Source organism: Schistocerca americana, chromosome 1 (genome assembly GCF_021461395.2).
Source record: "Schistocerca americana isolate TAMUIC-IGC-003095 chromosome 1, iqSchAmer2.1, whole genome shotgun sequence".
NCBI classification, from domain to species: Eukaryota; Metazoa; Arthropoda; class Insecta; order Orthoptera; family Acrididae; genus Schistocerca; species Schistocerca americana.
In genome coordinates, this window is record NC_060119.1 from 16,832,825 (window position 1) to 16,847,022 (window position 14,198).

At 38.4% G+C, this 14,198-nt stretch overlaps 1 protein-coding gene across 1 annotated transcript in view; it reads right to left on the reverse strand.

Annotated features, from left to right (window-relative positions):
• LOC124545636 (ovarian-specific serine/threonine-protein kinase Lok-like) overlaps positions 1-14,198 on the reverse strand; it is a 204,673-nt gene that overhangs the window by 76,318 nt on the left and 114,157 nt on the right. The window contains exon 6 of the mRNA XM_047124585.1: positions 948-1,153. Coding sequence (XP_046980541.1) covers positions 948-1,153 — 206 coding nt within the window. The remainder of the gene's footprint in view (positions 1-947; positions 1,154-14,198) is intronic.

The window sequence follows — 14,198 nt, forward strand, 5'->3', positions numbered from 1 at the left end:
ACCTTCCATGTAGAACGCGATTGCAGACAGGCATCTGTTAACAGTTTGTACAATTATACTGCGTATTAGACCAAAGACAGGGAAATAGCGATTTGCTGCTTTAATTTTGGACACCACTGTAGATACTATTTCCCGAATCTACAGCACTATTTCCCAAATCTACAGCACTATTTCCCAAATCTACAGCACTATTTCCCAAATCTACAGCACTATTTCCCAAATCTACAGCATTATTTCCCAAATCTACAGCACTATTTCCCAAATCTACAGCACTATTTCCCAAATCTACAGCACTATTTCCCAAATCTACAGCACTATTTCCCAAATCTACAGCACTATTTCCCAAATCTACAGCAATATTTCCCAAATCTACAGCAATATTTCCCAAATCTACAGCAATATTTCCCAAATCTACAGCAATATTTCCCAAACCTACAGCAATATTTCCCAAACCTACAGCAATATTTCCCAAACCTACAGCAATATTTCCCAAATCTACAGCAATATTTCCCAAACCTACAGCAATATTTCCCAAACCTACAGCAATCATATACACAGATATGGCTTGACTTGGAATGCAAAACTTAGTCCTCCCCAAGCAGACACCAAAAATCTTTTTTTGCTCCATCTCACTTTGTGTTCTTTGGTAATTACTTTATATTCCATTCACATCCACAGCATTGATATGACCATTATGTATGTAATAATGAGCTGTTGTCAAACTGCAGTTATAGGATAAGCTGTAACTATACAAACAATTCAGTCAGTTCCTGGTAGTATCTGACCTGTTATAACTATTGTTTAATGTACACATTAACTTGAAAAATGAACTTTTAATGGGTTTTTGCAATGTTCTCATTTGCTTTCAAGTCATTATAATATCCCTGTATTACAAATAAAGAGCTATAAATGAAAATGATTTAACTGTATCAGCTCAAGATAATTACCATGCATATAAAATTACGCCCAGGCTCCAAACATCAACTTGCATTGTATAGCCCCCTCTTCCATTTTTTACAAGTACCTCTGGGGCAGCATATAAAGGTGTTCCGCAGACTGTTGTCATTTCCGAGGTGACAAATCTTGATAAACCGAAGTCTGACACCTTAATCAGAGTTTCTTCTTTGTCAGAGGAGAGTAATATGTTCTCTGGCTGCAAAACAATTTGAAAAGTAAAATTTCAAAAACATGCTATTGTATCATTTGAATTGATGTGCATAAGTGTTTACCATGAGTAGTTTATCAAGAAACTGAGCAAACAATACTAAACAGGTACAGTATATGGGCTACATTCGAAAAGCAATTTCAATGACCATCTGCATTAATAGTGGATACTCTTCTTTTTACCACCTCTCAGATAAATTCCAATGAGAGAAAGGAGAATGAGGAATATTATACATTAGTCTATTCAAAGATCAGCAACAGAAGGTATTAATTCACAAAACATAAAGCCATTATGTCTGTAACATTACGGTGCTTCAACGTGCTATGTATTATGGTGGTATCTGATAATGCAAAAGTGGTTTGTGTTGTGATATTCCACTGACTTAGGCCTATATGATACATGATACGAGAAAGTCTACTCAATACCAGTAGCTACCATGAGGCTAAAACTCTTTAAATGTCAAGGCTGTGCCAATACGCTTTTCATGTGTCTATTGTAAGCAAAGGGCATAACTTGTTAATATTTTTCCTTGTACTTCGTATGTTTTGTAATTGTATGTGAATGCAGGAATAATTCACCTATTAGACAAAGATATTCTTCAAGAGGTACTATACCAATGAGGTTCTTTCATCTACCAGGTGACTCATGCATGATACGAGGGGTAGTCCTCAAGTTTTCATCACCACCATAGAAAAAAAAAAATCAAGCTGCAACCATGAAACTTGGGTTACTCCTCCTCACCCTTCAATGCACAGTTTTTCCTCTAGGTTGAGCCCTCAGCTGTTTTAGTCTGCATATTAGCTGTTCAGGAAACATTGTAACTCAAAAATCAAACAATGGAAAACCCAGGATGGAATAACGACAATTTTATGAAAATGAGAAGCAGACAGGCACAACAAAAAAACTGCCAACACACACATATTCTGGCAAAACAACTGACACACATGACCACCATATCTGGCTCGGCTCGGCAGCCTCGAGGTCAGCCAGAGACAGTGGTCGTGTGTGTGTGTGTGTGTGTGTGTGTGTGTGTGTGTGTGTGTGTGTGTTGTCTAATTCAGAAGACGACCTTTTGGCCAAAAGCTTACTTGTTTAGCAGTGTACTAGGTCACTGTTTTGGGTTTTCTCTTACTAGCACAACTAGTTAGCACAGCACCGTTACAGTCCAGAAAAGTGGCTGACGTCACACTGCCCAATGATGGTCAAGTCTTCACCTTTTTCAGTGGTGTGTTCTCTCGGTCATAATGGTACAATAGCATTCATCCACAGTTATTTGGTGGTGTAGTAACACGTCGAGAGAATTTGATACTTCATTCTATTCTCTGTCTTAGACAGATGTGCTAAAGTGGCGAAAGTGTCAACATGGTGGAAATGTTTTTTTATTTTGTTCAAAGATGGTAGTGGCCAAATGTTTACTTTGCATATGTTTTCATCTACATCTGCATGGATACTCTGCAAATCACACTTATTTGCCTGGCAGAGGGTTCATCGAACCACCTTCACAATTCTCTATTATTCCAATCTTGTATAGCACGCAGAAACAAGAACGAGCTCTGATTTCCCGCATTTTATCGTGGTGATTGTTTCGCCCTATGTAGGTCGGTGTCAACAAAATATATTCGCATTCGGAGGGGAAAGTTGGTGATCGGAATTTCATGATAAGATTCTGTCACAACAAAAAACGCCTTTCTTTTAATGATGTTCATCCCAAAACCTGTATCATTTCATATTTCGCTATAATACAAAAAGTGCTACCCTTCTTTGAACTTTTTCGATGTACTCCGTCAGTCCTATATGGTAAGGATCCCACACCACACAGCAGTATTCTAAAAGAGGATGGACAAGCGTAGCGTAGACAGTCTCCTTAGTAGATTTGTTACATTTTCTAAGTGTTCTGCCAATAAAATGCAGTCTTTGGTTAGCCTTCCCCACAAAATTTTCTTTGTGTTCCAATTTAAGTTGTTCGTAATAGTAATTCCTAGATATTTAGTTGAATTTGCGACCTTTAGATTTGACTGATTTATCGTGTAACCAAAGTGTAACAAATTCCTTTTAGCACTCATGTGGATGACCTCACACTTTTCATTATTTACGGTCAACTGTCAATTATCGTACCATTCAGATATCTTTTCTAAATCATTTTGCAATTTGTTATGATCTTCTGATGCCTTTATTAGTTGACAAACAACAATGTCATCTGCAAACAAACTAAGACGGCTGCTCAGATTGTCTCTCAAATCATTTACATAGATAAGGAACAGCAAAGGGCCTATAACATTACTTGGGGAACGCCAGAAATCATTTCTGTTTTACTCAATGACTCTCCATCAATTAATATGAACTGTGACCTCTCTGACAGGAAATCACAAATCCAGTCACATAGCCGAGATGATAATCCATAAGCACGTGATTTCACTACAAGCCGCTTGTGTGGTACAGTGTCAAAAGCCTTCCTAAAATCCAGAAATGTGGAATCGATCTGAAATCCCTTGTCAATTACACTCAACACTTCAAGCGAATAAAGAGCTAGATGTGTTTCACAAGAATGTTTTCTAAATCCTTGTTGACTGTGTGTCAATAGACCATTTTCTTCGAGGTAATTAATAATGTTCGAACACAATATATGATAAAAAATCCTGCTGCATATCAATGTTGATGACATGGGCCTGTAATTTAGTGGATTACTTCTACTGCCTTTCTAGAATATTGTTGTGACCTGAGGAACTTCCCAGTCTTTGGATATGGATCTTTCATTGAACGAACGGTTGTATAGGATTGTTAAGTATTAAGTATGGAGCTAATGCATGAGCATACTCTGAAAGGAACCTAACTGGTATACAGTCTGGACCAGAAGACTTGCTTTTATTAAGTGATGTAAGTTGCTTCACTACTCCAAGGATATTTACTTCTACACCACTCACGTTGGCAGCTGTTCTCGATTCGAATTCTGGAATATTTACTTCGTCTTCTTTAGTGAAGGCGTTTCAGAAGGTTGCGTTTAGTAACTCTGCTTTGGCAGCAATGTCTTCAATAGTATATCCATTGGTATCATGCAGAGAAGGCACTGATTGTTTCTTGCCGGTAACACACTTCACATACCACCAGAGTCTCTTTGGATTTTCTGCCAGGTTTTGAGACAAAGTTTCATTGTGGAAACTATTATAACCATCTTGCATTGATGTCCACACTTAATCTCAGGCTTCTGTAAAAGATCTCCAATCTTGGGGATTTTGCGTCTGTTTAAATTTGGCATGTTTGTTTCGTTGTTTCTGGTACAAATCTCTCAATTGCTGCCGATACTATTTCTCCGAATTCAAGCCACATCTGGTCTACATTTAGATTATTAATTTGGAAGAAGTGAAGATAGTCTCTCAGGAAGGTGTCAAGTGAATTTTTATATGCTTTTCTGAATAGGTATATTTTTCATTTATTTTTGGATTTGGGGGTTGCAATATTCAATCTCGCAACAACAACCCTCTGTTCACTAATCCATGTATCCGTTTTGATGCTCGTTATTAACTCAGGATTATTTGTTGCTAAGAGGTCAAGTGTAAGGGGCCAATACCATAGCACACTGTTTGAAAAACTGAATTGGAGTTCCATCTGGACCTGGTGACTGACTTGTTTTCAACTCCTTCAACTGCTTCTCTACGTAAGGGGTGGTTATTATTATGTCACCCATAAGGGTCTCCGTTCAATGGTTGAACAACTTTATATTTGTACAATTCTACTGTGTGTAAGATTTATTAAACGTGAAATTTGAAACTCTGTCTTTCATTTTGCTACTTTCAACAGCCACACCAGAATGACAACATACAAGTGACCAGATGGAAGTCTTAGACACACTCAGTTATTTTACATAGGGCCAGAATTTTCTACAGTTTTCTGCCAGATCTTTTGCTATGATATGACGCTGGTAGCAGTTGTATGCTTCGCACATAAACCATGTCACTCGTGCACAAATCACTATACAACCTTTGCTTGCCGTCAATTGTGCCTTCTACTTTGAACCGCGAGTGGAACAGCCTCTGTTTCCTCAGCATTTTCCGAATTTCATTATTGAACCATGGTGGGTCTTTTCTGTCCGTATTCCACTTACTTGGCATATAATTCTCTAGATGATGATTTACAATGTGCTAAAACTCTGACTGTAATTCTCCTGCATCCATCCTACTGGAACTAAGTGATACCAATTTACAGTTTAAGTGAGTTGCTCTTTCTAGCAGAAAGACTCTCCTACGCTTCTTCACTGATTTATTAACTTTCGTAACCATAATTACTATAATGACATCACCATCGCTAATCCGCATTTCTTAACTGACATTTTCGATAATGCCCAGTTTGTTTGTAGCTACAATGTCTGAGACATTTCCAATGCTTGTGCTCTCCCGAACCAGCTGTTCACAAAAGTTTTCAGAAAACGTGTTCAAAAGTACTTCACGTGATTGCCCGTCTGTACACCCTGCAATGAATTCCTAGTCATTCCAGCCTATACTCAGTATGCTGAAGTTGCCTCCAACTAGTACACTGCATGATCTGGGTATTTACAATCAACTAACCATAGACATTCTTTAAATGACTAGAACTATCATAGCAGAACCAGGCAGCTTGTAAAATCATCCAACAACTAGCCTGGTTTCACCTAGGCCGGTTATACACGACCAGATAACTTTATTGTTACAATCAACTTTGACTTCAATAGAGAGAATATTTTTGTCAACTGCAATCAACACTCTCACTCCTGTGACCTTCCGAACAGATCTTTAAGATACCTACATGCAAAAAAACTAAAAATTAATTTGCCGCATACTGAGTTCATAAGCCTGCAACAAAACCATATATATAGACACACACACACACACACACACACACACACACACACACACACACACTGTTGCTTTGCCCATGTCTGATGGAACAGCCACTTTAGAACTTTAAAAATTAATATAAATTTGTTGAATGAAGATATAGAGCTGGGTTTAGTGTCATTTGGTAAGGAAGCACATGGTCATTTTTACCTTAATCTGAAGACGATGTATGTGGCTTCTGTTGGTTATGATGCATACATCCCATCATAAGTCAATTTCTTCCCAAACTCGCTGTAGCATTGCAGGTGTAATGTGGTCAGTGGCAGCGTAAATTCTTGCTCTCAGGTCAAGTAGAGAAGCCGGCACAGGAGGTACAAACACAATATCCTTGATGAATAAAAAAAAGGAAGGTCGAGTGGTGTCAGGTCTGGGGAACATTGGGTGGGGGGCAGGGGGGGGGGGGGGGGTCATGCAACTGGCACATCACGGCCAATCCATTGAACCTGAAAGCAGTCCCTGAGAAAATCCCATATTTATGCCACTCATAAATTGTAGGCCTACTACGAGATCTTTAGCGTACTTGGTACGGAAATTATACTGAACTGCTGTTGCCGAATTTGATTCTTCAAACCAAAACACACAACTCCGAACAGAATAATCCGCACCTCTCATATATCTGCACCTGGCATGTCTGCCCATGACATCATTTTCATGACATATTCACTAGAATGTCCTAGAAAAAAACAAAAACTGTCTACATACGGAGACTTCAAACGCATAAATTTGCCTGAACTCGAAACTGAGGCACAAGAAATAGTTTGGGGGATGACCCCTACTCCCCTCATGGACATAAACAACAAACTCCAAGATTTCACTACCAAAATTACTAAACTATATGACAAATACGCTTCAATAAAGACCAGAAAAGTAAAAAGGAAACCTGCACCTTGGCTGACTGATGAACTAAAACAGCTCATGAATCTCAGAGACACTGCACATCGAGCATACAAGATACACCCTACACCTGAAAATCACATTGTATAGAAGCAGAAGCGAAACAAAGTCAGTCAAGCGGTGAGAAACGCTAAGCTCAGGCATGCCCGTACTTTAGCTGACAATAGATGTAGACCAGCTATCCTGTGGAAAAATCTCCGTAGTCTCGGTTTAGGCAAAATAAAAGTTGCAGAAAATCCCATGGTCCCAGCTGAAGAACTAAAACGATTCTTCACATTACCTGCAACCACAATTGAGTCGCAAAAAAAAAACAGAGAATCATTGATTACTTCATGGGGATGAACGACTGTAGCAAAGAAAAATTCTATCTACGGCACGTCACTTGCAATACTGTCAAGAAAGCCATAATGTGGATTAGATCAGCATCTACTGGACATGATGGTATCACTATCCAGATGGTAAAACTTATTATTGATCAACTACTGCCCTCTATTACAGACATTTTCAATGACTCGTTAATCACAAGTGTTTTCCCCGAGGCCTGGAAACTGGGGCAAATTAAGCCACTGCCTAAAAAAGACATCGCCACAGCACCCTCTGACTACCGCCCCATCTGCCTTCTTCCTGCACTATCAAAGGCATTAGAATATATAGTCCATGACCAGCTCACCGACTACCTAACTACTAACAACCTACTAGACGAATACCAATCAGGTTTCCGTAAACATCGAAGCACAACATCCGCACTGATAAAGGTGACAGATGACCTGAAACTTGCCATGGACAGACAAGAAGCGACTATCATTTGCTTCTTAGATTTCAGCAAAGCATTTGATACTGTCGACTTCGACATCTTACTAGCCAAACTTAGCGGTCTAAATTTCTCACCAAGTGCAGTGCAATGGTTTCGCTCATACATTACGTCTCGTCAGCAACGCGTCCTGTCCGGGAATATAAAATCACAATGGCGGCAGGTAATGTCAGGCGTTCCCCAAGTCTCAGTACTAGGTCCCATACTCTTCTCTCTGTATGTCAATGATGTGTCATCGGTTCTGACTTATTGCAAATATCATATGTATGCTGATGACCTTCAGTCGTATCTAAGTGCGAAACCAAAGAATCTTAAGAAAGCTATTGAAAACTTCAATACTGATCTCTATGCACTATCAAAATTGACAAAGGACATAGGACTAAAACTAAGCCCATCTAAAACCTAAGTAGTACTTGTTGGTCACTCTAAGCTCATTAGCCCAAAACATCGGGAATCCGTACCATCTCTTATCCTAAATGGAACAAATATTAACTTCTCTCCCTCAGCAAAGAGTTTGGGAGTAATAATAGATGAAAATCTAAATTGGACAGAGCACGCAATTGCAGTGTGCAAAAAAGCATCAGCATCTCTTCATGTCCTACAAAAATATAAAAAAACTCTTCCCTTTCGATCTGAAAAAGAAATTAGTACAAGCGCTTATACTCCCAATCATTGATTACAGTGGTATTATCCTACAAGGCCTCTCTCATGAAAACTCTCGACATCTGGAACTGGTCATGAATGCCTGCGTCCGATATATCTGTGAAGTTCAACTTTTTGATCACATTTCACCAGCATATGCAAAATTGTCCTGGCTGCGTGCAGACAAACGCAGAGATTTCCATACACTCTGCTTCATCTACTGCCTTATAAATGTACACTGTCCCTCATATCTCTCCTCGTCCTTAACGCTTATGTTTGAGCAACATGACAGAAAAACACGTTCCCATCATAATAAAATCCTCTCTGTTCCACTGCATTGCTCAGTCACCTTCTCCAAGTCCTTTACAGTAGCGGGAACCCGACTATGGAATAACCTCCCACGGTATGTTAGAGAAATTAAAAACATGTCCAGCTTCAAAAAACAGTTAATGACGTATCTACTCAAACAACAGTAATGCTTTCCTTTGTACACGAATGCACTTCACCTCATTACTTCCCTCTTTCACCCTCCTTAAATCTCTCTCCCCCAAAACTCGCTATACTAGTAAACATCTACTTTACACACCAAGATATTAATATACATCTGCACAAATCTTCATTACTATTGCCCATTTTTCTCATGTTTATCATTATTATTTAATTTTTTTTACTGTTACTATTATTATTTTTATCATAATTTGTATGTATAGCACCTGTTGTAAAAATACTGCCAGTACTTACTTTATTAAGTCTTAGTCATTATTCTTTATTCATATTGTGACTAGAGTAATCTAATTTTCTTATTTAAAGTATTGTCATGATGTAACTCTGATGTGTGAAATGCTGCACGTGTGAAACACTGGTCCGATGTAAGAGAGGGCCTGATGGCCCTAATCTGATCAGGTTAAATAAATAAATAAAACACACAGCTAGCATGCTCAGGCCCAGTGACGGCAGTCATCTTTTAACGCAACTGCCGCTAGCATTCCTGAAGGTGTGATTCAGCACTAGCGAACTATGCAAGACAAAAACTTGATATATTTCTCTACAAAAACTTGATATATTTCTCTACAAATTGACACTACAATCACCCCTGTAGGTATTACAAATTAATTTACATGAATTTTCAAAGTTGTAAAGTCTTTTTTGAAACACCCTGTAAAGTAATGGGCAGGGGCACTATAATGGAATAATGACATTAACTGCTGGTGGGTAATGTATTAAATTAAGATAATGGGCAGGAGCATTATGTCAGTAGTGTGCAGATCAGTTGTGAAATCGGGTCAGTCAGGGGTCGAGGCAACCATTCGCAGGCAATGGAAAAATCCAGGTTCGAGTCACAGTCAGTCACAGTCATGCACAACTTTTCAACTTTCCCCCGATTTAATTCAATGCCCACTAGCAGCTAATGTCATCATGCCTTTGATTAAAGACAATAAAATTTCACACGGCCTTACAGTAGTTCTACTCATGGGCTAACCATACATAAAACTTCACAAGCCACTGTATTTTCAACTCTCAAGACAATGACTAAGAGGAGACTGAAAAACCAATTGTGCTGCTAGAATGTTTTTACCGAGTTGTTCTGATTGATGCGAGCTCATTCTGAACCCCATGACCACTTTCAAGTTATCTGCAAAATAATCAATCCTGAAACACACATTTTTGTTACTTACAAATTACAATTTTGAATTACTTATATACTTAGCACATCATTATTGCAAGTTCTGTCGAAATGTTAATACAGGTGGAGATGCATTAGCTGTCAGCTTATGCAGGTACTGCACACTATTTTTAAGATGGTCAATTATTTTCATGTTTGAAAGCTTTTCATGATGTAGTACGGTTACAACTTTGGATTGTTATTCTATGGGTTTCTATGGGTTTGCTAGAGTTATTGTTATGCCTCTGATTTATATTATGGGTTTGTGAGCAGATATAATCTTCATTCTGTTTATTGGTACTATGGTTATGTCTCTTAATATTAATCTGTGAATTTGTGTGATTTTGTTATCTTTTGTTTTGTTTATTGGTGGTGTTATCTGTGTTTCATTTATTCACCCAAGACCAATTTTGAATGATTTCAATAAAGCTGTCAATATAGTTTTTATGTTTTAATTAAGTTTGTTCATTTAAGAGTTGGTTGGGATATGTGCGAGTATGAGTGTAAATTTCCATTTCTTTGAGAAGATTTAGTGTCAGGTCCTTCAGTGTTACGTGCAAGACTTCTATAGCATGTTCTCACTGGTTTACATGGCAATTTTCTGTTCTGATGTGATGAAAGTCTGTGGATTGGTTTGTGTCATTATGTCTTTGTTGTTGTTGTTGTGGTCTTCAGTACCGAGACTGGTTTGATGCAGCTCTCCATGCTACTCTATCCTGTGCAAGCTTCTTCATCTCCCAGTACCTACTGCAACCTACATACTTCTGAATCAGCTTAGTGTATTCATCTCTTGGTCTCCCTCTACGATTTTTACCCTCCATGCTGCCCTCCAATGCTAAATTTGTGATCCCTTGATGCCTCAAAACATGTCCTACCAACCGATCCCTTCTTCTAGTCAAGTTGTGCCACAAACTTCTCTTCTCCCCAATCCTATTCAATACCTCCTCATTAGTTGCGTGATCTACCCACCTTATCTTCAGCATTCTTCTGTAGCACCACATTTCGAAAGCTTCTATTCTCTTCTTGTCCAAACTAGATATCGTCCATGTTTCACTTCCATACATGGCTACACTCCATACAAATACTTTCAAAAACGACTTCCTGACACTTAAATCTATACTCGACGTTAACAAATTTCTCTTCTTCAGAAACGATTTCCTTGCCATTGCCAGTCTACATTTTATATCCTCTCTACTTCGACCATCATCAGTTATTTTACTCCCTAAATAGCAAAACTCCTTTACTACTTTAAGTGTCTCATTTCCTAATCTAAGTCCCTCAGCATCACCCGATTTAATTTGACTACATTCCATTATCCTCGGTTTGCTTTTGTTGATGTTCATCTTATATCCTCCTTTCAAGACACTGTCCATTCCGTTCAACTGCTCTTCCAAGTCCTTTGCTGTCTCTGACAGAATTACAATGTCATCGGCGAACCTCAAAGTTTTTACTACTTCTCCATGAATTTTAATACCTACTACGAACTTTTCTTTTGTTTCCTTTACTGCTTGCTCAATATACAGATTGAATAACATCGGGGAGAGGCTACAACCCTGTCTCACTCCTTTCCCAACCACTGCTTCCCTTTCATGCCCCTCGACTCATAACTGCCATCTGGTTTCTGTACAAATTGTAAATAGCCTTTCGCTCCCTGTATTTTACCCCTGCCACCTTCAGAATTTGAAAGAGAGTATTCCAGTTAACATTGTCAAAAGCTTTCTCTAAGTCTACAAATGCTAGAAACGTAGGTTTGCCTTTTCTTAATCTAGAGTCTAAGATAAGTCATAAGGTTAGTATTGCCTCACGTGTTCCAACCTTTCTACGGAATCCAAACTGATCTTCCCCGAGGTTGGCTTCTACCAGTTTTTCCATTCGTCTGTAAAGAATTCGCGTTAGCATTTTGCAGCTGTGACTTATTAAACTGATAGTTCGGTAATTTTCACATCTGTCAACACCTGCTTTCTTTGGGATTGGAATTATTATATTCTTCTTGAAGTCTGAGGGTATTTCGCCTGTCTCATACATCTTGCTCACCAGATGGTAGAGTTTTGTCATGACTGGCTCTCCCAAGGCCATCAGTAGATCTAATGGAATGTTGTCTACTCCCGGGGCCTTGTTTCGACTCAGGTCTTTCAGTGCTCTGTCAAACTCTTCACGCAGTATCGTATCTCCCATTTCATCTTCATCTACATCCTCTTCCATTTCCATAATATTGTCCTCAAGTGCATCGCCCTTGTATAGACCCTCTATATACTCCTTCCACCTTTCTGCTTTCCCTTCTTTGCTTAGAACTGGGTTGCCATCTGAGCTCTTGATATTCATACAAGTGGTTCTCTTCTCTCCAAAGGTCTCTTTAATTTTCCTGTAGGCAGTATCTATCTTACCCCTAGTGAGATAGGCCTCTACACCCTTACATTTGTCCTCTAGCCATCCCTGCTTAGCCATTTTGCACTTCCTGTCGATCTCATTTTTGAGACCTTTGTATTCCTTTTTGCCTGCTTCATTTACTGCATTTTTATATTTTCTCCTTTCATCAATTAAATTCAATATTTCTTCTGTTACCTAAGGATTTCTATTAGCCCTCATCTTTTTACCTACTTGATCGTCTGCTGCCTTCGCTACTTCATCCCTCAGAGCTACCCATTCTTGTTCTACTGTATTTCTTTCGCCCATTCCTGTCAATTGTTCCCTTATGCTCTCCCTGAAACTCTCTACAACCTCTGGTTCTTTCAGTTTATCCAGGTCCCATCTCCTTAAATTCCCACCTTTTTGCAGTTTCTTCAGTTTCAATCTGCAGTTCATAACCAATAGATTGTGGTCAGAATCCACATCTGCCCCAGGAAATGTCTTACAATTTAAAACCTGGTTCCTGAATCTCTGTCTTATCATTATATAATCTATCTGATACCTCTTAGTATCTCCAGGATTCTTCCAGGTATACAACCTTCTTTTATGATTCTTGAACCAAGTGTTAGCTATGATTAAGTCACGCTCTGTGCAAAATTCTACAAGGCGGCTTCCTCTTTCATTTCTTCCCCCCAATCCATATTCACCTACTACGTTTCCTTCTCTCCCTTTTCCTACTGACGAATTCCAGTCACCCATGACTATTAAATTTTCGTCTCCCTTCACTACCAGAATAATTTCTTTTATCTCGTTATACATTTCATCTATTTCTTCATCATCTGCAGAGCTAGTTGGTATATAAACTTGTACTATGTCTTTGTGTGTTCTTAATATCACATTTTGAAAATTGTCTATTTGGCCTATATAGAATTAGTCACAGTCGCTGAATTGATTATATATAGACCGGCATGAGTGTGGATTGGTGGTTTTGTGTCTTCAGATCGGATTTGTGTTTTGATGATGTGTACAGTGCACAATGCAAATCTTTTTCTTTAATATTTTGTTTAACTTTCTTTTTTTTTGGTCATTATGTATTATGTTGTGTACTGGCTTTGTGCAATTTTCATATAGTTGGTCTACTATAGTGGGGTTATAGTTCTTTGTGTTTGCTATGTATTTTGGTGTTGCTTATTCCTTCTGTACCACAAGATTTTGTAGTGGAATGTTTACTAATCTGTTTATCATGGTTTGGAAATATGTGTATTTGTGTATTCAGGATGGCATGAATATGCATCTACGATGTTGTCTGATATGGTATGTATCCTGTAAATTTCAAATTCATGCCTGTTGTGTATGTTTTTTATCATTAGATCTAGGAAATGAATGGATTTTTTATTTTCTAGTTCTCTGTTGAATTTCATATACTGGGTGCAGATTGTTTAATGTATTGTGGATGTGTTGTATGTGTGTGTCAGATCCATCTATTAGAAGCTGTGTGTCATCTACATAATGAAAGTAGTGTATGATTTCATTAGTCCCTTGTTTGTAGGGTTGAATAGTTCTCATTCAAAGGTATTGAGAAAAGTATCAGTGATAGCACCTTCTACACTGCATTTCATGGCGGCTTCGTCTTTATGGTTGTACAATTGTTATTAAATTCGAAATGCTTCTGGTTGAGTACTAGTTTCAGTAGCTCTAATATTTCTAGTACTGCTGAGACTGGCAGTTTTCAGTATTGTACATGGTTGTTTTCTGTTATATCAACTCTTTCATTTGTTGGAATGCTGGTATACAGGTTTGTGATGTCGA